Genomic DNA, 25,713 nt, shown 5'->3' on the forward strand with positions numbered 1-25,713 from the left:
CAAGTAAAATTTTTCTGCACCTGGCAAATTAGAAGCCAAAATAAGTGATCCATAAAAATACTTTGGTTTAGAACTCACCAAACCCCCACAAATCATGTTTTGTTTTGTCTTTTTAAATGAATGGCGATGTAAATTGCCTTGTCAAATGTTCTATCAATGCTTAGATTTTCATCCACAGTACATATACAGAAGACAGGAAAAATATTAAATAGAAACAGCTTCATCTCTAAGTTTTCTAGCACTAAGTCAACAGGTTGAAGCAGAATGACTCTACAGAAAAGATCTGCTGTTTATAGAACAAATTACTGGAAGGAGGACCCACAAATTAAAGATAAAGAAATGGGTCAGTTGCTTCAGCAACTTATTACAACTGAGCTGTCAATAATGGAAGGAGAAAAATAGAAATAAATAGCTTTTGTTTCCTAACGGGTTCCCCTAGCTGTTGGAGTCCGATATGCTGTGCCACCTTTATTTATTCTGTAAGTCTCTTGTATGTACCTAATTATTTACATGTGTTTCCCCCACTAGAATATAAGCTCCTAGAAGACAGGTACTATTTTCACTTTTCTTTGTAGTCATACAACTGAGCACAGTACTGGTAAATAGGAAGCATTTATTAAATAATTGCTGATGGATGATTGATGTTCAACATTGAGTACATACAGCATAAAAAGACAAGCTTGATGGATTTGTACTCTGAAAACAAGTCACCTAGTTATATAGTACCTACATTTTGAATCTGTTAAGAGTGAATGCCTGAGGAACTTTCATTTTCAGACTTTTCAGTTGCAGTGCTACATTAAAGACAGTTGTATAAAAGAACACAAATTAGTGTGAATAATACAGTGATGGTTTATGTGCTTTCACTTAAGTAACAATAATGCTAATGCTTGCCTGTCAATTGTATCTCACCAATGTCTATCTTATCTGTTCTATTTTCTCCACTGAAAAAGTCAACCCATAGGTCAGGTCTCTTACCTAGACTATTATAAAAGCTTCCCAGTTTATCTCTGCTCCAGTATCTCCTTTCTCCAATTCACTTTTTATAGGGCCAAAATAATCTTCCTAAAGCATGACCATGACAATCTCCTATTTAAAAATTTTCAGGGGCAGCTAGGTGGCGCAGTGAATAGAACACCCGCCCTGGAGTCAGGAGGACCTGAGTTAAAAATACGGTCTCAGACACAACACAAAAACTAGCCGTGTGACCTTGGGCAAGTCACTTTACCCCAAATGCCTTCAAAAAAGCAAAAAAAAAAAATTTTTTTCCAGACCCTCCTCATTAGCTATAGGATGAAACAACAATTTCTTAAGTTGACATTCAGGACCTTCATAGTCTGATTCCTATCTATTTTACTAACCTTATTCTTTTTTTTTCCTTTTTCTTCTGCAAGACCTGCTTTCCCTATTTCATTCAGAGGGGAAGTGCAGCAGACATTCACGTGTCCAAACCCAGTGTTAACTTGCATAGAAACTTAAAACTATGCCAAATCTGACCTTGGCTAGTTCACCTCTTCTAAGGTAGCCTGGTGGAACTCCACTCCCAATGACTCACTATACTGGTGTCAGATTTAGTGCAGACACCTGACTGGCTTAGTCCAATGCAGCAGTTCAGAACTAATGAGCTCAAGCAATCAACCTACCCCAATATTCCTAAGTAAGAATAACTGATATGAGCCAAATATGCCTAGTGACCCAGACTTATTTCATACTACTATATCAATACTATCATTCATTCAACCAAAGTGGACTCCCACCTCCAAATATTTACAAAGCTATACCCCACCTCTGCCAGGAATGTACTTCTTATCTCTCCTGCTTGGAATCCTTCTTTAAGGCTTTAGCTTAGGTGCTATGTCCTCCATAAAGACTGCCTTGATCCCCACCACTGTATTCTCCCTCATAACTTTTCCTTTTACTATATTTATTTCTGCACAAGTGGTATCTTCACATTGAAAGGTAAGGTCTTTGAAGGCAGAAACTTTTTTGGTATGTATTTTTATAATTCTAACACTTAGGCACAATGCCTGTACATGGTAGAAGCTCAATAAATGTTAGGAGAATTGTATTACATTTTATATCACTAGATCTGGCTAACTGTTGTAGGTTTCTTCTTTTGAGTCTTTTTGGATCCTGGCTTTGTCATTTAATAGGTTAGATATTCCTCATAGATTTATCATGTGCAAATGTGATAAATATCCCTTAACCAAGTAATTGATGTAGCAGGTGTAGGGACAATGACTTCACATGTAGCTTATGTTGTGGTGAACATACTCTCTAAATGCCTACTGGCTCGTTTTGTTATTAACTCTCTACTCAGGTTCTAAGGAAATCAGAGATTATGTTTAAATATTTCCTTGTATATTAACAGAAATCATATTCTTACTAATTACTCACTTAGCTTTGACCTCCAAACCCATTTACAAACCATAGAAACTTCTGCTCTTTAGACTTCTCCCTCTCTCTCAATCTAAAACTCCCTGGTCTTATAGGTTTAAAAAATGACAGTACTACTACACATACAGTTTACTAAGTAGAAAATATGAAAAGACATGAATAAATACTGATAACATATTGGAAGTGAGAAAACTTCGCAAAGTTACCTCTGTGCTCTTCAAAAAAAGCAGGAGAAAGAGACCTGGGAGGGAATATTTTTTACCAACACTGCTACTGACTACTCCTAAACTCTGTAAACAATTCTCTTAGGTTAGTAATTCAGATCTCTCAGAAATTCTTTCAGAAATATCTCAGGAAAGAACTTGGAGACAACAGCAAACTCTTGAAGGCCTCTCATTCTTTTTTAGATTTCCATCCACCCAAGCATTTTTCTACTCTGCTCTGTCTTTGTACCACTTTTCTTGTTTACAATGAAGAAGGGGGTGTTCAGAGGATGGTATTCAATAGAAGAGATCTATATTTTAAGAAATCTGTGTCTATTCTACTACTTCTTTTTCTTTTCCCCTTGTCTAAGTTCCCAGTTCCAAGTGCTGACCCTTTATTTTTCTTTCCTTATATTCCTTCCCTTCACACTCCACTCTCTGAAAATGGAGTTTATTTTTCTTTTGACTAATATCTACCCTCCCTATTAATCTCCCAGATTCCCTCCTTATTCCCACCCAATTTTGTATTTCTACACCAAACTTGCTTGCTTTCTTTTGTCTGGTTCATACAGAAGTAAGTTTCATGTTTAGACTGCTCCCCTATACCATGTAGTTTTCTCATGCACCCTCCTGTATGTGAGATAAGGAGGCTCCATTTCTTTCTGTCTTCTTTATTCCCTGGTGCATTACTGTTTTTCTTTTCTTTTCCTTTTTTTCAGTCTTTTAAGATCATAAAAATATAATAAAACAAATCCCAGTCCTCTGAGGGCATATTTGTTTCTTCTCTCCCATTAGAATATAAACACTTCAATATCATAGTCTCTTCTAATTCAGGAGGGTAGTTGGTGTCCTTAACATCAATAGGTAAATCAGGAAGAAGTAAGGTTTTGGGGGAAAGATGAATTCAGTTTTGGACATATTAATTTAAGTAAGATAAGTGACCCTGTTTTCCCACTCCTATTCTTTTCCTTTTCACTGGCTTCTCCTTTGGCTTCCAAACATGTAAATTTCTCTTTATATACTGAAAAAAATTTAGCATGACCTTGCTGCCTCTTGTTACTTCAGCTCTATTTCTCTCCATTTCATGCCAAACTTAGATTTTACAAATCACAGAATAATCTATAACTACCACTTTTACTTCTTCATCACCTATACATTTCTTAATTCTCTGCAATCTAATATTCCTCCTCAAAACATTTCTGAGGGGCAGCTAGGTGGTACAGTGAAAAGAGCACCGGCCCTGGAGTCAGGAGGACCTGAGTTCAAATCCCGCCTCAGACACTTAACACTTTTTTGCCATGTGCCCTTGGGCAAGTCACTTAACCCCAACTGTCCTGCCTTTCCCCGTCCAAAAAAAACAAAAAAAAAACCCCCAACATTTCTGAAACTGAAATTTTAAATGTCACTAGTGACTTCCTAATCACTAAATATACCTATTTTTCATGACTTCCAAAGAAATATAAGATAGTTCCTGTCCTCAAAGAGTTTACAATCTACTTGAGAAAGAATAGTTAGATATGATTTTAAAAAATTAAATTTAAAAAATGTAGGTAGGGCAGGGGTATGGTTATGGCTTCAATTAGACATATTAATTTTCCTTTAACTCTCACCAGCACCTGACACTGCTACTGGCTACTTTTAATCCTTATATATCTTAATTGTTTAGTCTTCTGTGCTTTTCTATAAATTTTCACAGAATTCTTTTATCACGACTTCAATTCTCACCTCTATAAAGATGTCTATGACCTTCAAATGAGAAAGAAGATGGAAGCAGATTACTTGACAGAGTGGTTCTGAGGCAGAGTTGAGGAATAAAATGGAAGCAGGAGGGAAATAAGCATTTATATAGCACCTACTATGTACCAGTCACTATGCTATGTGTTTTACAAATATTATTTCAGTGGTAACAATGTTGAATTTACTGAATATACTGAACAGACACATTGAGAAAGGGGCAAATCAGTAGGAAGATTACAGCAATCCAAGCATGTAGCTATAAGTCTCTGGACTTAGGCAGTGACTGTGGAAATGGAGTGAAAAATGTATTTAAAAGTATTATAAAGAAAACTGCACTAGATTGATAGCATATTGGGAGCAAGGAAAAGAGAGGAACAAAGATGACTCAGGTTTAAAGTCTACATGACTGAGATAGACATTGGGAAATTAGGAAGGAGCACCAGTTTTTGTTACTGTTAAGGGGTTTTCATAGGATCAGTAGAAGAAGACTTGATGAGATACTGAATAAATATAGTAGATGGAGAAAAAAAAGAAAAATAAAAGCGGCACAATCTCTTCATGTTACTGAGAAAGAAAATGAGACATTAAAAGCTTAAGGGTATTAAGGAAGTAAATAGAAGAAACAAAATTTGATCTCAGGTCTCCAAACTAATGTGACTCCAAACTTAATGTGATTTGAAGGAGGTATAGAAGGACAGAGTAAGAAAACGCTGAAACTGGCTTTATACGTACTGGATGTAAATTGAGAATGGGATCTGGAAGCAGGAAGGTAAATTAGATGACCTCTCAAGGTACATTCCAGCTCTGAGATGATGAAAAGAATAGTATCAACTGCTATCATGCCTCAAGACTGATGGGAAGGACTTTAATTCACACAAATATAATTGGTCTCTAACTGTAGCAAAGACTACATTATATAATTTGTACCCTTTGATTGCTTTTTCCTTAAAAAGTTTAAGCACTACAGATTACAGCACTATTCATTCACAGGAGATGGCTAATAGGTCTCATTTGTTCAGCAGGAAATCATAAAACAGGTTTTTCCATAAGAAGACCACAGACCATCACCTGAGTGAAAATTTATGCAAAATAATCGATGAGTAGTAATTTTAAAACAGCAGGACTTCATGTCTCATTATTTTATAGTAACTAATAATAGAGTTCAGTATTAGAATTTGAAAAGGAACAGAAAATGGAAAACTCTTTGTAAAATTTTGTTGTACTCTTTCAGCTAGTACAGGGTTTCATTACAGATTTCTACTCTAAGACATTATTCTTAGTTTTAGTTTCAAAATGTAGTTCCTACTTTAAAAATTGCTTTCTGGGAAACCTCTACATTTGCATGTATTCAAATGAAACTGTGTTGTCTCTCTACTGTCATTATTCTGCTCAGTGTTTTGTTACATATTTTATAGGGTTAGGATATGATTAACAGTGGATTCCTGAAAAGCATTCTATAAAATAAAAACTGCTGTAAAGTTTGGCAAAACCAACTACACAGCTATTTAAATCTTTGGTTTTATAATTTTTAAATGATAAGTTTGCTAGGAAATGATATGACACAAAACATGCCAACATCACAGTCATGAATGCATAAATAGAATAACTGGATCCTTTTATTAGAATACATCATTCAAGATCTTATATGGAGAATGGTATCTACTATGCTCAATTCAAAAAAAAACAATTAGATCTTCAAAATTTTCTCATGCAACACACACTGGAATTCGGTGACACTGCTTCACTTCATCCCAAGAGACAACAGAAGAGTAAAGAGATCATAATGCTACAATGGCAATAACTGATACAAAAATAAAGGAATAGAATTGAAAAAACTGGGCTTTCCTCAGGTAGTGCCAGAATAGAGGATATGCATTCAAATCATAAATTTCATATATGATTATAATAGAGTAGTACATATTAGCTCACTATTAGGATAAAAGATGGTTCCCTCTTATTGATAAAGATAGTGGAAAAAAAAAACGCTGCTAAGTTTTCCAAATGAAATCAAAAGGTACAATATTGAATAATGATCCTATGAATGTGTTTCAAAATTAAGATTCTTTAAGCAAGCAGGTCTAGATTTCAAGTAATAAATGTAACATTTGTACCAATGGAAGGTAACAAAAAATGAAGTTAATCTACTAACTGGTATCTGAAAAATGCTAATTCAGTGTTTCTGCCCTTTAGTAGACAACTGTTGGGGCCTGTAGCTCCTCTTTGGGTTTCAGGCAACCTCTCTGAGTTCAGGTTCGACATAACAAGATACAGGGCAATCAGCAATATGCGATCTCATCTGTAGTCAGGGCATCCTAACCCCTAGGAAGTGCCGAGGCACCCAGACTGTGTGCTGTCACACAATTTACCCTGTTACCTTGAGACTAATCTCTGGGACTAAGGGTAAGTGCGCAGAAGTATGCAAACTATTCTGGTCACAGTCTCCCTGTTATCTGATTGGCCCCCTTCTTTCCCTCACGAGCTGTCCACGAGCTCTGCAAGTGCATTCTTGGGGATTTAAGGGCTAAAGTAGGAGGCTGGATATAGAGGGAGAGATGTAAAAACATGCCTGTCCTGCCAATAAAGCTGTGCCTTTCCATTTTCACTGACTCGATTTCTCCTTTATGAGAGCACACAGGACGTGGCCAGCATGCACACTGAGGACCTCAGAAGGTAAGACTCAGATAGAAACCTTGGGGTCACAACAGACAACTGTTTTATTTCAGATGGGTGGCATTTTTAAAAAAAGGGAATTTAAAAATATACCTCATTAATGCAATTCTTTCTTTTTCTTTCCTTTTTTTTGGAGGGGGGAAAGGCAAGGCAATTAGGGTTAAGTGACTTCCCCAAGGTCACACTGCTAGTTGTGTCAAGTGTCTGAGACTAGATTTGAACTCCGGTCCTCCTGACTCCAGGTCTGGTGCTCTATTCACTGCATCACCTAGCTGCTCTGATGTAATTATTTTTGATGTTAAAAATGTTTAATGCAAATATAGAGAATGCAGGGTCATAAACCAATGAAATGTATTCATCTCCCATATAAATAAATAAAAGTATTCCAAAACATCTCAGTAATATTTGCACAGTAGTTTTTGAAAAATATCACTATATATAAAAGGAAATTTTCAACAATAATGTACACTCAAAATGAAAACAAGCAAACAAAAATAAAACCAAAAGCAAAATTGTTTTCATTTCAACAAGAGTAAGCAAGAACTACAGAGAACCAGGGAAACCAATACGAGGGAATAAAAATTACAGAGAACTGGGGGACTAACATACCCAATAACAGTAACAGAAATAAAAACCACACTATAAGACAGATGGACTTGGCTATATTAGAATGACAAATCTTGGGTTGCAGAAAACAAGATGAAATGATGAAACATACTTCTCGCCCTTTCCGCATGAAGGTGTGGAATATATCAGTCAAACAGAATTAATGTCTCTTGCATTTGCTTAATTGTTCAGTTACAAGGATGGTTTTTATAGGAGTAGTGAAAATATCAAATACATAAATAAAAGCAAAACAAGTGATAAAATGTTGGGAAAAGCAAACCAAACAACTTCTGGAGAACGCTATGTATTATCTTCCTGAAAAACATCAAGGAAAGTCAAAGGAAAACAACATTTCACAAGGGAATTGGACTTTTTCAGGGAGCTAAAAGCTGAATTTTGCTCTTCTGGATGCACACCTCAACAAGATGTGTTACACAGCTTACACAGAAAATGAAATAAAGTGGACTGATAGTTCAGCATACCCCAAGAAAATTACAATGCAAAAAGAATAGTGGTTGTGGCCATGTGACCACTGTCTTTGACAATCAAGTCAAATTAAGCTAACAAATAACCAATGCTAAGTGCCTACTGTGTGCCAGGGACTGCAACAAATACTGAGGATACAAAGAAAGCAAAACTAATTTCTGCCTGCAAGGGGTCCACAGTGTACTGAGGAAAACAACAAACAAAACAAACAAAAATAAAGCCAAGGCACCAAGGTGAACAAAAACCAGAAAAAACTTCTTACAAAAGGTTGGCGCTACAGATGAGATCTGAAGGAAAGCAGGGAAGCCATGAGCTGGAGAGAAAGAAGGAGAAAGCCCCAAGTACAGGGGGACAACCAGGGAGAATGCATGGAGTCAGGAGATGGAATACTGTGTACAAGCAACAGCAAAGATTCTAGTGTCACTGGATCACAGAGCTATGGGGGAGAACTGCAAAGACAACTAGAAAAGGAGGAAGAGGCCAGGGTATGGAGAGTTTTAAAAACCAAACAGAGGATTTGATATTTGATCCTGGAGTTGAAAGAGAACCACTGGTGTTAAGCCACTGGAGGAAGGGTGATAAGGTCAGTTTTGTACTTTAGGATAATCAATTTGACAGCTGAGTGGACAATGGACTAGATATAGTGAGGAGACACATGAGGCAGGGAAACCAACCAGAAAACTACTGTAACAATCCAGATGTACCAGACTGGTGGCAGTGTCTGAAAGGGGTCACACTGAGAGATGTCACAAAGGTAGAAACAACAGGACTTGGCAACTGACTGGATATTAGGGGATTAAGGATGACACCAAGGCAGCAAGCCTGAGGGATCAGGAAGATGGTGGTGCTCTTAATAATAAAGAAGTTGGGGATAAGGGAGGCTTCAAGGAAAGGGTGACAAATAATACACTAAGTTCTATGAGTTATTATCCATTTCTAATGTCCAAGATCTCAGGATCTTATAAATGGAAAAAGCCAAGTGAAAAAGAAAGACATCAGGATGGAAAATCAGAATGGGGAGTTTAAGAGGTATTACTCTTAAGTAAAATGAGCAGAAAAATCAAATCAACACTAGAAGAACAAAATAAGGAGGATTCAGCTATGAAACAAGAGAAAGTGGCAGACTTGGAGACAAAAAAATCCGGGTGTAATAAGAGACAGAAAGTCCAAGAGGCAGACAATAAAACGTAAACAGCAGATCTTAGAACAATAGTTATAGTCTGTGGACAAAGTTCCTACTTGTAATTACATACATGTGTAAGTGTGCATGTGTGTATGTATACAAGTATCAATGCACGTGTGTTACATATTAAAAAAAGCTCTGGCAACTTCTGGAAGGACACCTGTAGTGCTAGCATTCTCTGCTAGTCCCACACATAACAAAAATATATTGTACCATAAAAACACAATATTTATAATACTTGGCGGCCATGTGACTTTTGTTAACTTGCTCCAGAAATTATCCCCCCCCTTTCCCCCCCACCCCCTGAGATTACCTTATAAGGATTGGGGACAGAAACAAGAGTTTTACCTCTGATTCTATGAAAGAAAGATTACCCTGTAAAGTGAACCATAATCTGGAAACTAAGAGTCTTTCACAAGACCATAAACTCTAGTGGCTCCATATTACCTCCAAGATAAAATGTAAAATCTTCTGTTTGACTTTTAAAGCCCTTCATAACCCAGACCTCTCCCTTCCACATTTTCTATGATCCAGTGAACACTTCTTGATAGCCTGGTCCCCTTCCAGTCTTTCCAGATTTTATGACCTTTCCTTCAGGTATGATGCCCTTGCTGATCCTCACAAAAGATGTGTATTCTGACTCCTTGCACTTTTATTGGCTGGCCCTCATGCCAGAAATACTCTTTAATACTCTTCATCCTTATCTCATTCCCCTCATTTCCCTAACTTCCTCCAAATCTCACCATCTGCAAGGAGCCTTTCCTAGTACCCCTTACCGTTAGCGTTTTCCTTCTGAGATTACCTTCAACTTACCCTGCAGACTGCTTGTATGCATGTAGTCGTTTGTACATTGTCTCTCCCCCTTAGAATATGAGCTTCTTGAGGGCAAGAGCTGTTTTTGTCTTTATATCTTTAGCCCTTAGCACGGTACCAGGCACACAGGAGTTACTTCGTAAATGATTGCTGACCTAAATGAAAAGTATGCTTCATGAATTAAGACCTCACTAAGCTGAAAAAAGAACATACTTCTCAGCACTTTTCACACAATTAAAGTCGGATCTAACATCAGCAGCTCATGGGTAGGCTGAGCTAATGATAAAAATAACAATTCTACCTTAATTAATTTAATTATTCAGTGTCATACCAATCAAACTACCAAAAATTATTTTATGGAGCTAGAAAAATAATATCAAAATTCATCTGGAAGAACAAAAGGTCCAGAATATCAAGGGAATTAATGAAAAGAAATACTAGTGATGGTACAGACCTTAAATTGTATTATAAAGCAGTAATCATCAAAACCGCTTGGTTCTGGCTAAGAAATAAACAAGTAGATCACTGAAATAGATTAGGGGCACAAGACACAGTAGTCAATGATTATAGTAATCGACTGTTTGATAAACCCAAAGACCCCAGCTTCTGGGATAAGAACTCACTATTGGACAAAAACTGATAGAAAAACTGGAAAACAGTGTGGCAGAAACTGGGCATACACCAACATCCAGCACCATATCCCAAAATAAAGTCCAAATGGGTCACAATTTAGATATAAAGGCTGATACTATAAACAAATTAGGGGAGCAAGGAATAGTTTATCTATCAGATTTATGGAGAATGAAGAAATTTATGACCAAACGAGAGATAGAGAACATTATGAAAAACAAAATGGATAATTTTGATTACATTAAATTGAAAAGTTTTTGCACAAACAAAGCCATTGCAACCAAGATTAGATGGGAAACAGAAAACTGGGAAAGAATTTTTATAGCTACTGTCTATGAATTAGGCCTCATTTTTTTTTTTTTTTTTGCTTTTTGGAGGGCAGCTGGAGTTAAGTGACTTGCCCAAGTTCACACGGCCAGTAAGTGTTAAGTGTCTGAGGCCAAATTTGAACTCAGGCTCTCCTAACTTCAGGACTGGTGCTCTATTCACTGAGCCACCTAGCTGCTCCGGGCCTCATTTTTAAAATATATAGAGAACTGAGTCAAATTTACAAGAATATAAGTCATTCCCCAATTGATAAATGGTCAAAGGATATGAACAGGCAGTTTTCAGAGGAAGAAATTAAAGCTATCTATAGTCACATGAAAAAATGTTCTACATCACTATTAATTAGAGATGTAAATCAAAACAACTCTGAAGTACCACTTCACACCAATCAGATTGGCTAACATGACAAAACAGGAAAATGATAAATGTTGGAGATGTGGGAAACTTGGAATACTAATTCATTGTTGATGGAGTTGTATTTATAGCACTTCTTTTTGCGGTGGCCAAGAACTAGAAATTAAGTGGATGCCCACCAATTGGCGAATGGTTAAACAAGTTATGATATATGAATGTAATAGAATACTACTATGCTAGAAAAAATGATGAGCAGGCAGACTTCAGAAAAACCTGGAAAGACTTATATGAATTGATGCTGAGTGAGGGGAGCAGAACCAGAAGAACATTGCACACAGTAACAGCCATGGTGTGTGAGAACTCATTTTGATAGACTTAGCCCTTCTCAGCAATACAAGGACCTAAAACAATTTCAAAGGACACATGATGGAAAATGCCAGCCAGAGAAAGAACTACGGAGTCAGAATGAAGAATTTTTTTTTATGTTTTACTTTTTTTTCCTTTCTCATGGTTTTTCTCATTAGTTATAATTCTTCTGTGCAACATGACTAATGTGAAAATGGGTTTGATAGGAATGTATGTGTAGAGCCCATATGACTGCAAGACATCTTGGGGAAGGAGGGGGAGAAAATTTGAAACTTATAGAAGTGAATGTTGAAAACTAAAAATAAATTAATTTTAAGAAAAAAGAACACACTTCTCTCCCTTTTTGCAGAGAAAAGGAAACACAATCACTGGAAAACATATTTTCAGACTTGGCTGACATGTTAATTAGTTTTGCTAAACTTATTTCTTTATTCTTCTTTATAAGAGATGGCACTTTATATGGACAGGGGAAAGGCTATATTAGGAAATGAAGATGGTGTAAAAACAAAACTATCAATAAAAATTTTTTAAAGGTCAGAGGGAAACAAGGTCTTAGTATAAACAGTCCCTCAAAAACTAAAGAAAAAAATGTATAAATGAAGTAGGGAAGAGGCGGCATCCACTAAATATATAAATAGTGAAGAACAATTTCTTTATGCTCACAAAAGTTCCCCTTTGTATGAAATACAAAAAAAGAATAGATAAAGATATGTAAGATGTGTAGCACATGTAAAAGAGACCAGATTTTTAACTGACTACATGGGGAAAGAAAGAGCAATAAAAAAGTAAACAAACATTTCTCAGAAAAGGATGCCACAGGTCAATGTTGCTCAAGAGTAGGAAAGGCAAGGAGGGCTCCAAATTATAATATAATTACAATTTTATTTAGACAGGGAGAGGGAAGAGAAAACAGAGGAACAAATTTAAAAAATGAATTAATGAAAACAAAGATGATAATTTGAGTAGCCTTGAAGTGGGGAAAAAAAAAAAAACCTTGAGATAAGATCAGGAAACTGATGGTAGCTGGGGAGAAACAATGAGAAAAGATTAGCATAAAAGTAGTATAAAGAAGCCTAAGAGGAGATTCAAAGTTTAAATTAAAAGATTATTGAGGAAACATAATGTAAATTAATAAATTGGAGGAAAATGGTAGAACATTAAATAGGAAGTAATAAAACAGAACAGCAGAATAGATAAAGAAACAAATTCGAACAATAAACTGAGTACATAAATTGTATTTTAAAATTAGAGATACATAAAGAATGAAAATTAGGGATAGAAATAAAATGTACTGAGGGTCAGAGGTTATTCAAACATGTTATCAGACAAGAATGCAAGAAAAAGCAATACTATCAAGAGGGAAACTATATTATGTTTAAAGGTACCACAGACAAGGAATCCATATTATTAAATAAATACACAACAAATGTATATCTCAAAATGACAAATAGAAACCTGAAGAATAACACAAAACTCTTTCAAAATTGGTATGTTAGAGAACAAATAAATCATAAATGACTGTAAAGTGTAGTAATATTAAGATATAATTAACAGATCAGAGTGAAATAAAACTTATGATTAACATGGGGACTACAAGCAACACAATCAATTTAAATCAAGACTAAGTTAAAATTCTAAATAATGATTGAATCAAATAACAAGTGCTAGAAACAACTGATAACCGTATCAAATAAAATGATAACAATGAGACAGTCTTCTAAATACTTTGGAATATAGTTAGAGTAGCCTGCATTATGGAAACATCTCTCTGAAAAATTAAAGAGAATGATGATAAAATTTAAAAAAAATAAAAAATTAATTCAAAATAAGCATAAAAGAAGAAATCTTAAAACTTAGAGAGTAGATTAGAAATAAGACCACAGAAATGATAAATGAAATGGAAGAGACGTTTTCTTCCAATACCCACTAACTGATAAACTATTAGTAGTCTGATTTTTAAAAGGAAACTCAAATTCACTAAATAAAAAGTGAACAAGGTAAAGAGAAAATAATGTTTTTCAGAAATTGATAAGTAATTATATGCCAGCAATATTGAGAACAAAAAAGTTGATGACTATTTGTATGTATAAAAATAATACTGAAATGGACAAAATTAAGAGAAATTTTATATAATCATATCCTTATTATAGAAAGAGAAAGTAATAAATTAACTTATTAAATGTAAGCACTTAAAATGCACATGTAGCTCCATTTTATTCTATTTTCTTCAGCAGAGTACCCATTCTAATCATCCCCATTCTCACTAATTTTCAGTTTCTCTCTATTGCCTACAAACCTGCAAGTCTACCCCATTCTTTAAAAACGAAAACCAAACAAAAACCTCACTTGATCTGCCTATGCTGCTATCAAACTCTATACTGACATATAGATATATAATTAATAATATTAGTTCTATATTTGTATATCTTGACATAGCTATACATATACATTTATATATCCTCCTTTCCATGGCTAAACAACTCACGAAAGTCATCTATCTGTGCCTCAAATTCCTTCCCTCTCAATTTCTGTTATCTTGTCTCTGATCACATCATTCAAATGAACTGCTTTCTCCATGTAAAATCTAGCAGCCTTTTCTAAATCCTCATCTTTCTTGACTTCACTGTAGCTTTTGATACTGTCAATCATTCTGTTCTCTTGATCATTTTCCCTCTTAGTTCCCCTACCTGTCTGAATGTTCCTTCTTATTCTCCTCTGCTAAATAATCTCTATTAAGATCACAGCAGTTAATTTTGGATTATCTTCCCAGGTTATTTTCTCTATGTACATGATTATCAGATCTACTTACCCAACCTTAACCTTCTCCTGACCTCCACTCATATCTGTCTCTTAGACTAGATGCCCCATAGACATTTTAAACTCAACATGTCCCAAACTGAAGTCATTATCTTTCCCTCCAAACTCTCTTTTCCAAAATTCCCTATTTCTGCTGAGCAAATAACCATTTTACCAGTCGCCCAGGTCAGCAGCTAACAGGAATAGATGGAGTGAATACTATAAAAAATTTTTGAGTAAAGAATCTGTGGCATGTTTGTAAGCAGCAGGAAAGTAAGTAACCAATAGGGATATTAAAGATTACTGGGTTAGGGATAATAGAGCAGATGATCTGCTGGGGAGAAAGGGATGGAATTGGATGACTTGTGCAAGTAGAGGGAGTTGCCTTGGCAAGGAGAAGGGCTGCTAATTCATGGGAGACAGGGGAAAAGATAGAGGAAAACATATGAGTAAGGTGAGGTGAGAAGAAAAGAGTGAATCGAAACTAACTAGTCAAACTTTTTTTCAGGGAAATATGAAGCAAAGTTCTCAGCTGAGAGTATGGGAAGTAAAGGAAAGTTTGAGGAAGGAGAAAAGTTCTGGAAAGCTGATATAGTGAGAGAGAAGATAGTGAATCTATTAGAAAGTCTATAAGGATTGCTTTGCTTTAGGGAAGACTCAGCAGAGATTATGTAACAAAATTTGCAATGGATGCATTCAGCATGACTACTGGTTTTTTCCAGCTTCACTGAGCAGCATGTGACTAGAAGAAAAGGCAGGAGATGGTAAGAGTAATTCAAGGTTGGGCTTATTAGATCATGATTGTCAATAAGGTAAGGGGGGCAAGGTTCTTGAGTGTAGGGGATAGCGCAGAGTTGAACTTGTTCACTAAGGGATCAAGATGTTAGGTAAAGGAGGAGACTGCAGCCAGTGTAAAAATGATGGACTGTGAAAGAACTTAGGGGTGGAGATAATGGAGATCATAGTGAGGACAAAGAACAGAATCAGGGGTTATAAGACAGGAAGAAGGTTGTAATAATCATTGATAATGATTAAAGGAATTTCATAATTCATAGACACATTGATATGTAGCTAAGATGGGGTAAAAGAACACATAATGAATGGGAAATGAGTTGAGACTGAGGAATTTTGGGCTTTTAAGGGAGTATCAAATATATATGTTAAGGTGGGGAGGAGGCAGGGGGAGAAAAGTAGGAGATGGGTACTAGATTCACTGAAGAATGAAGGAGAGTGAACAGGAGGGGAAAATGGATTAGTAAATAAAATGCAACAATTACTTACAAGAAACAAATTTGAAAAATAAAGATTAATTTGTAAATAAAATAAGATGTTGAAGTTAAATCTACCATGCCTCAGCTGAACTCAAAAAAGCTAGGGCAGCAATCATGATCTCAGACAAAAGTAAAAACAGATTGATTAAAAGAGATAAATAAGAAAACTACATGATGCAAAGGTACCATAAGTTAATACCAATACTTCATATGTAAACAAAAAATAAAAGAGTGACTATCTAAATACTTAAAGGAAACATTAATCAATTTACAGGAAGACAGTAAAATAACTTGAAAATCTTGCTGTACCTACCCCTCTAAGACCTAGTATAACCAAAAGAAAAACATGAAAAAATTTAAATACGTGAATAGAATTTTGGACAAACCAGAAACAATTCTCCAGCAATTACTGAATGGGAACAGAAGAGAATTTACTTATTTCTCAGCTATGCATGGAACCTTTACAAATCTGACCACATACTAAGACATAAAAATTAAACAAACAGATGAAGAAAAGGAGAGGTACTAAACATATCCATTACTGTTTACAATCCAACAAAAAATAAATTCAATAAAGCAATTTTGAAGACAGGATTAAAAATGAACTGGAAACGAAGTAACTTAATTCTAAAGAACAGGTGGGTCAAAGAACAAACTACAGAAATAAGACACTTTTATCAACAGAAATAACAAGAAGTCAACATAATCAAAACTTTGGGATGTAATGAAATTCAGAGAAGAAAATTTATATCTACTAAGACAGAGAGAGAGAGAGAGAGTTCAGTGAACTGGTATGTGACTAATAAAAATCTGGAAAGTCAACAAATTTTAAAAAGAGATTTTTAAAAATTTAAAGCAAAATAATAAGTAAAGTTATGAATAAAACTAGAAGATCATTTGGGGAGGGAGGTGGAAAAACTAGAGTAACTATTAGCTAGTTTGATGTTTTTAAGAGGAAAAGCAAATTGATATCAAAAGTTAAAAAGGAGAATTTCCAATTACAAAAAAATGAGAAGCCACTTTGCTTATTTTGCTTAATGAAAATGAAATTCAAAATTTTAATGAAATGGATGAATATTTATCCCCCTACCCCCAAAATCTGGATGAATACAAATGGAGAATGTAAATGAAATTTAAGAAAAAAAGAAATGGGGGGGGGACCCTAAAAGACAAACATCCAAAGTAAAAAATACCACAGGACCAGATGAATTTGAAACTGAATTCTATCAAACATTCAAAAATAATTACTACTAATATTATATAAACTGTTTGAAAAAATAGAAAAAGAAGGGATCCTACCAAATTACTTCTCTGATACAAATATGGTCTTGATACCTAAACCAGGGAGAGATAAAAAAAGATAAAGCAAACTATAGACCAATATCCCTAATAAATATCAACACAAATATTTTAAATAAAATATTAGCAAAGAAGCTAGAGAACAGATCAAAAGGATTTTATATAATGAACAAGTAAGATTTATTCTAGGAATGCAAAATAGGTTCAACATTTTTAAAATTTCAAATATAATAAACTACATTAATTTTTTTAGACACTAAAAATCATGTGATTATATCAACTGATGAAAAAAAGGCTACTGACAAAGTACAAAACCTATCTGTGTTAAAAATATTAAAAAGCACAGGAATAAACAGATCTACTTTTTTTTCCTTTGGCTTTTTGGAGGGCAAGTGGGGTTAAGTGACTTGCTCAAGATCACACATGTTTTTGTGTTAAGTGTCTGAGGCCATATTTGAACTCAGGTCCTCTTGACTCCAGGGCTGGTGTTCTATTCACTGGGCCACTTAGCTACCCCAATAGATCTATTTTTAATATAGTCAATAGTATCTTTCTGAAACCAAGAGCCAAAAGTATGTATGTAATAAAGATTAGAGTTTTTTCCAATAACATCAGGAGTAGGTCGAGTATATTCATTAGTATTACTATTATTTGACATAGTGCTAGAAATGCTAGCTATAGTAATAAGAGGGGGAAAAGAAATAGAGAGAACAAGCATAGTCAAAGAAGAAACAAAAAGATCACTTTTTGCTGAGAATATGATGCTCTATGTAAGAGAAGCTTATAGTAACCTAAAAAATTAATTGAAACAATTACTATAGCAAAGTAGAATATTAAATAAATCCACACAAATCATTACCCTGGCTATATAACATGAAGAAAACCTAGCACAAAAAGATAAGAGAAATTCTCTTTAAAATAACTATATAATGCATAAAAGTCCACCTACAAAACAGTGAGGAAGTATATTACTACAACAACAAAATATCTTATGAAAAGAAATACAAAATTAAATAAGTGGAAGCATTATTCATTGTTAATGGTTGAGTTGTTGTAATGACAAGCAAAGAAGTACTTAGTGCCTTGTTTCAGCTATTTAATTATTTAGCACCTTGTTTCAGTTCAAGTTTCTTTTAAGCCTTCCCCATGATTATATCAAGTCTTTGTTAAGAAACTGAACTTGTGAACCATCCCCAGTGGGAGGAACTTGCTGATGCCAACAGGAAGGGGCAGAATAGGGAGGAACTAATGACCATATGTAAGGAGAAGCTGAAGCTGGGAAGGAGCAGAACTGAGAATGGGAACTTTGTGGTGCCCAGATTCTCTGTTTGTCTTAACTTTTGTTTGTGATACTTTGTACAGGAGCCCTGGGACCTTACTGGAAGCCCTGAAAGAAGATTTTCTTGTTGTCTGTTTACAGAAGTCATGGAGGAGAATTTTGGAGGCCCGGGGACTATACTAACAATTTATTTTGTGGGGTGGCCAGGCAGCACAGCGAGTAAGAGCACCGGCTCCAGTGTTGGGATGACCTGGAGATCAAATCCCAGGTTCAGACACTCAGCACCACACCCAGAAATAACTGGCCCTGTAACCTTGAGCAAGTTACTTAACCCCGATTGCTTAAAAAAATAAATAAAACAATTTATGTTGAGTTCTCAGACCTTGTCTGTGGGTCTGTGTTGATTTCACAGGGAGATACTGAATTGATGATGGTGCTAGCAATGTGCATGAATGTTGTTTTGGTTCTGTTAAGCTTTGTCTTCCCAGAAACAGAAAGTGCGAAGGACTTGAGGTAGACTGGACACTGTGAACTTCAATATTTGTCACTGTTAACAATGACTTATCTAGTATTGATTGCTAATACCCTTCAGATGTCATTTTGTATTTAATTATTTCATTATTATCACAATCTATTCAGGGACCTCCTCAAAGAATCTTATCATATAATACTAATGAGAACATCCCAAAACACAGTACAATAAAACAATCAGTGTTTCAAGCATAGGAGTGAAAGAGGTGGATGCTGGTAATAATTCATGGTTGAAGCTTGGTCAACATGGGATCACTAATAAAGCAGAGAGACAAGAAATTGGAGAGTAGAAGATACTGTAGCATTGAGTTGGTTCACCAAGGGATTAAAGGTAGGGAAAGGAGTCATTCCATGACATTCCACTTGTAGCTTTGGCTATTCACAGATTGGCCACTGTAATGGGAATGCAAATTTGGAAGATCTTCCCTGCCCCTAGGCTAAAGTGCACCTGGAGCCTGGGGTGGGAGGCTTGTTTTTCAGTAGATACTTTTTGATTGGCCAGTGGGTCCAAAAGGTTGTTACATTCTCTGAGCCTGGAGAAGGCTATATAAGCCCTGATGTGTAGCTTTGTTTTGGGGGCTCACTTTGAGAAGTGTTCTGTGATTTGATATGGATTATGGGAAGCCGTTGTCCAGAGCCCCCCCGGCTTTGAAAAACCCAGATGTTGAAACCCAGATGTTGACTGGGTATGGATGTAATGGTTGGACAGTTTGGAAATCTGTCTACTTGATCTGTTTCTGTCTTGATAATTCTGCCTGTATGCTTTGAAGTTCGGGGTGCTGACCTTTTTCCCCTGAACAAAGTAAACAATATATGTCTGACTGATTAAAGTAAGCTTGTTAACCCATTTTGATTTGCTTTCCTTTATCAAAGCAGATCTAAGAACCTGTATTGGCAGCAAACCCTGAGGACGCTTGGGGTGCTTGCCGCTACAGCCACCAATAGTTAAATGGGAGATAAATTTTGATAAAAATCACAGTGTGATAAAGAACTAGGGGCTGCATATACTGTTTGGGAATGCCTCCTCTTTATCTCCTTACCATCCTCACTCAGTCATTTGATTTTCAGCTACAGTGATCACTCTATCTTGTGCTTTTCCTAGGAGAAGGAAATCCATAAAGCAGTTCAGTTGCTGCAGCTCCACCTGAGGCTGCTATGAAGACATGGCATATTGTATGAAATACTAATCTCTCTCATGTAAAAAAACCAACACTTTATTGGCAGAGTGTGTTTGTTTTATTTGTATTGTCTATTAAATAAATCTGATCAGAATGATTAAGATAAATATTTTGGGTTGGGGTCTCCAGTTATTCATGGTTTTTCCATTACAGGGGTCCTGCTCTCCTAAACCCTATAAATGCTGAACGATGAACATATAGCCAGTATAGGGATGATTGCTTTGGAAAGAGCTCTAGCCTGTACTGAATGGAGGACACAGTGAAGATAAAGAACAGGATTAGTGATCATAAAACACTAGGAAAGATGTAATTATAAGATATTTATACTTAGATTAAAACAAATTCAAAGTTTGTGAACAAAGAGCACTAGGAGGTGATGGTAAAATCAAGGATGTGGCCATCTCTGTGTGTAGCTGAGGCGAAGGGTACATAGGGAGCATCAACATTTATGCTGAACCCCCTAATAGGAAGGCAGAAGATGGGAGAAAGGTTGGGGGCAGGCACTGAACTTATTGAGAAATAAGGGAGAATATGTCCTGGGGACATAGTAGCAAAAGAAAATAGCTACCAGACCTAAAGGACTTTTCCCCTCCATCACCAGCTAAAATATGTCACTAACATCATTAAATAGTAACTGAAAAAATGAAAAACACCTGTCTATCCCACATGTTCTTCTTCCCTCTACCCACAGCCTCCTACCACTTCCTCTCTATACAGGGCAATGACAACACATTGAACTTTGGATTACTCAATTATAAACATCATTAAAGCACGCTGAAGTGGAGAACTGACTTCTTTGAACAAGAAAAAAAGAATTCATTATTCTAAGAATGAAGTGATATTCCAAATTTTAAAAAATTTCATGGCTTATGGAAAAGAATGCATATGGAATTTGCTGCCACTTCAATCAGGATAAAAAAACTACAACCTTTTTTAGTTGAATAATTTTGCCAATGATAAATTTTTTTCTAATTTGATTAAATCAAAGCAGCTAAATCTTTGATTTTAAGATATTTTTTTCCCTCCTCAGGCAAAAGCATCCCACCAAGAGCCACCCTTGTTTCTATGGGATAAGGGGAACTACATACATAATTACTCATAGTCAAAGATTCCCCTTTGCCAACTCAAAGTCAGACAAAGCAACTCTACAGAGAGCTGTAAAGCATGGCTACACAAAAGGTAGTATAGATAGGATACTGATAACAAAAAAGAAAAGGAAAAAAATTCTTTTTTTTTTTTTTGCCAAAAAGGAGGGCATTTGGGGTTAAGTAACTTTCCCAAGGTTACACAGCTAGTTTGTGTGTGTGTATGTGTTTGTGTGTGTGTGTGTTAAGTGTCTGAGGCCGGAACTGAACTCGGGTCCTCCTGACTCCGGGGCCAATGTTTTACTCACTGCGCCACCTAGCCACCCCTACCTTATTTTGTTTGTTTTTTATAAAAAGGAAAATTATCTTTGGACTAGTAAGGCAGATAAAAATTGATTAACACAGGGGTGGTTTTTAATGGCCTGAAAGCACAATACAAATTAAATGTAAAATGCCCACCAAAAAAGCTAATATTAGAAAGGGTTTCACTACATGTGTTACACCTTAGAGAAATAAGGAAGTAAGAAAAAGTTCCACTGTAGAATGCTGCCTTCAATTTGGAGAACCACAGTTTAAGAAGGATATTGTTAAACTGTAAAGTGTCCAGAAGAGGTTAACTAGGATGAAAAAGGGCTTTAAGTCTATGCTCTATGAAGATCAGTTGAAAGAAATGAGGATGTTTATTTGCTTGGAGAACAGAAGATGTATATAATAGCTGTCTTGAGTATTTGAAAAATTGTCATTGGAAGAGAGATTAGCTTGTTCTATTTGGCCCCAGAGGGAAATATTAGGAACAATGAATGGAAGCTGAAATGGGAAGTAGCAGATTCTCCCACAATGGAGCTCTTCAAGCAGAAGCATGGATAACTACTTATCAAGCAGGTCATAGTGAAGATATGAGTCTTAGTGTTTTGTGAGAATTCTCAGAGCTATAAAGAGGTATATAATATTTTAATTAGGGTTTTGTGAACCAAAAGAGGTTTTATATATTTAATTGGGAGTACAAGCTGAACATGAAAGTACAAATGATAAAATGTGCTAATTAATAACAGCTACAATACAGGATTTATACGTTTAAGGTAAATTATGGGGGGGGGGGGGGGAGGATAGGAGAGAGAGAAAGGTGGCTAGGTTCCTACCCTTATTCATTGTCCAGGAAAACTGTTTTTTGGCTGGACACATAGAAGAAATTGCAAAACAAATAAATTTGCATTAGAAGTTATTCAAGGAATGATGAATGAAAATATTTCTGCTCCTAAAAACAAAATTACAGAATTTCTGAGCAAAAAAGATCCTTACAGATAGTTTTTCCAATCTCTTCCTAATGAATCAATTTGCTTACTATTACTTAAAGAACTCTCAAAATTCATTTGAATAAAAAGTCTACTGAAAATACTGTTAGTCTGACCAATAAGTACACATATAAAGACATAAATCAAACATTAGTATTCACAGGGATCACCATATCCCACTGAAATCATTCTAGGTTGCTAATTTTCAAAGGCAAACTAAATAATTACACTCTCTATCCTTTCTGAGTACAACTAAAGTAAGAAAAGAAAATCAGGGAATTTATCATTATCTTTTCACAAAGTCTACCTTTGAAATGTACAGTTTAACTGGATGCCTCAAAAGCTCCCAGACACTTAATGGATATTTTTGTTAGAGGTCTATCATGCAACAGATATGATCATTTCATCTGAAAAAAATTAATTGGAGTTTTTTTTTTTTACAAGCAATTGCTCAATTTTCACCTTGGAATTTATTACCTGAATTTTTTAGCCATGCCATTAACCTTTCAAAAATGTGCATACCAAAATTTATCACACAGCATCAAAGGACTGCATATCTGGGGCTGGAAGGGAGCTTAGATCAATCAACAAGCATTTATTAACCACCTACAAAATACCATTGTACTAAATGGGAGCTATACAAAGACACAAATAAAATAGTCCTTTACTTCATGTTTAAGTATACACAAAGATAAAATAAATAAAAGGTAAACTCTAAGGGGAGATAGAAGCAGCAAGGGTACCAGGAAAGGCTTTGTGTAAGGGGAAGCATTTTAGCTAAAGATTCTAAAGAGTGAAGGTGGGAAACAAAAGCATTCTAGGCATATGGGAGAATTTGTTCAAAACCACAAATAGGAGAAAAAAGACATTTTTGAGGAAAAGCAAAGGAACTGGACCAAACTTGGATTGTACAACTTTATCAACAACAATTTATTAATTGACAAATGTGACAGGCGCTGTTAGATGATGAAGATACAGATATAAAAAATGAAATTATCCATACTCAAGGGAATTATATTCTATATGGGGAGCCACGTACATTTTGTTTTCAATCATTTACCAGTCAGGTCCAACTCTTTGTGACACTATTTGAGGACTTTGCAAAAATACAGGAGGGGATTTGCCATTTCCTTCTCCAGCTCATTTTACAGATGAAGAAACTGAGACAAATAAAATTAAATATCTTGCCCAAGGTCACACATCTAGTAAGTGTCTGTGACTGGATTTGAACTCAGGTCTTCCTGTCTCCAGGCCCAGCATTCTACCTGCTGCTCCATCTAGCTACCCAAAGTATGTACATATATAAATACATACGAAAAAATATACACACATACATACACACACCAATACAAAATCAATACAATAAGTTAAACTGTAAGGATACAGCACACAGGGGCAGTCTGGGAGGCGATGGCGCTGCACTCAGGGCCAGGCCAGGAGGAGGCCTGACCAATGAGGGGGGCAAGTCTTCCCACGATCCACAAGGGCCACTACCAGGCCTATCACCAAAGGGCTGGGACTGGAAAGAGCAAGGTAAGAAGCAAATGCAGGGCCCTTGTCCGGGACAGCAAATACTCCTGGAACTACTACTCCATAGCCCAGAAATTAAAAAAAAAAAAAAGCTCCTATCAGGACCTCCAAGGAACAGGATAGCAGAGTGAATCCAACCTGCTCCAACCCCTCCCCCCTCACACTGAAAACACAGTAACTATTGCCCCAGGGCAAAACCCTCTACAGTAAAGGCTTGGGATTGGTAGAGGAAGGGCATGGCTAGGGCCCTGCCTCAAAATGGGTAGAAAGCAGACTACAAAGACTCTGGAATTCTACTATCCTCAGAGGGAGAACCTAACTCAGGGGGAGACAATGTGGACTGCACACCCACAGCTGAAACATCAACAGGGAATGGGTCCCAAGCACAGAAAGCTCTCCTAGATGAGCTCAAAAAGAACTTTGAAAACCAAATGAGAGAGATAAAGACAAAATGAATAATTGTTTAAAAATCAAAACTTCAGAATTAGAAAAACATCATAATGAAGAAAACAGCTTCTTAAAAAGAAAAGTGTATGGTATGGAAAAGGAGCTCCAAAAACTAACCAAGGAAAATGATTTGCTAAAAACTAGAATCAACCAAATTGAAACAAATAACTCTATGAGGAACCAAGAATTAGTCAAACAAAACAACAAGAATGAAAAATTAGAAAAGAGGTAAAATATCTCAATGGAAAAATAACTGACCTGGAAAACAGATCCAGGAGAGATAACCTGAGAATCATAAGCCTACCAGAAAATCATGATGAAAAAATGAGCCTGGACAACATTCTCCAAGAGCTCATAAGGAAAACTGCCCTGAGACACTAGAACCTGAGGGTAAAATAGAAATCGAGAGAATCCACCGGACACCTGCTGAAAGAGATCCCAAATTGAAAAGTCCTAGAAATGTTGTGGCCAAACTCAAGAACTACAAGGTAAAAGAGAAAATACTTCAAGTGGCCAGAAATAAACAATTCAATTATCGAGGACCCACAGTGAGGATTGCACAGGACTTGGTGGACTCTACACTGAAAGATCGGAGGCAGTGGAATTCAATTTTTCACAAGGCAAAAGAGCTCGGGTTAAAACCAAGGATCACCTACCCAGTGAGACTGAGCATATTCTTCCAGGCAAAGAGATGGTCATTCAACGATATAACAGATTTCCAGACCTTCCTGATGAAAAAGCCAGGTCAATATAAAATTCAACCTCCAATTATGAGATGCAAGAGTGACATAGAAAGGTAAACAAGGAAAACACACACACACACACACACACACACACACACACACACACACACCCTGTTATTTAATAAGAGCAAACTGTTTATAGACAAGTAGAGGGTATGAGTACAAATTACACAAAATGACGATTAAAAAAAATCTTATTAAGGGCTACAAAGGGACTGCAATGGAAGAAGAGGAATGAATGAAGTGGTAAAGGGTAAATAATGCCACACAAAGAGGCATAAAAACAATATAGCAGAGGGAGAGAAGGGAGGGAGATGAGTATTATATGAGCTTTTCCCTCACTGGGTCTGGTGCAAGGAGGGAATAACAACCAGTTAAGCATAGGACTCTATGGAGAAGAGATGCAAAACGTATCATATTAGAGGGAAAGAGGGGAGGGAGAAGAGCTTCGCATGAGATTTGTTCCTGTCACTCTTGGTGCGAAGAAGAA

At 36.0% G+C, this 25,713-nt stretch overlaps 1 protein-coding gene across 4 annotated transcripts in view; it reads right to left on the bottom strand.

Annotated features, from left to right (window-relative positions):
* Positions 1 to 25,713, bottom strand: part of BTBD9 (BTB domain containing 9) — a 503,538-nt gene that overhangs the window by 286,015 nt on the left and 191,810 nt on the right. For 2 of the 4 annotated variants that reach the window (XM_069073606.1, XM_069073604.1), the window contains exon 7: positions 17,139 to 17,174. The exons of the other annotated variants lie outside the window; for them this stretch is intronic. In XM_069073606.1, the coding sequence (XP_068929707.1) occupies positions 17,139 to 17,174 (36 nt within the window). The remainder of the gene's footprint in view (positions 1 to 17,138; positions 17,175 to 25,713) is intronic. 4 annotated transcript variants of the gene reach the window in all.

Source organism: Petaurus breviceps, unplaced genomic scaffold, assembly GCF_028583685.1.
Source record: "Petaurus breviceps papuanus isolate PSGF00001 unplaced genomic scaffold, PetGlider_PUasm1.0 90865, whole genome shotgun sequence".
Taxonomy (NCBI): Eukaryota; Metazoa; Chordata; class Mammalia; order Diprotodontia; family Petauridae; genus Petaurus; species Petaurus breviceps.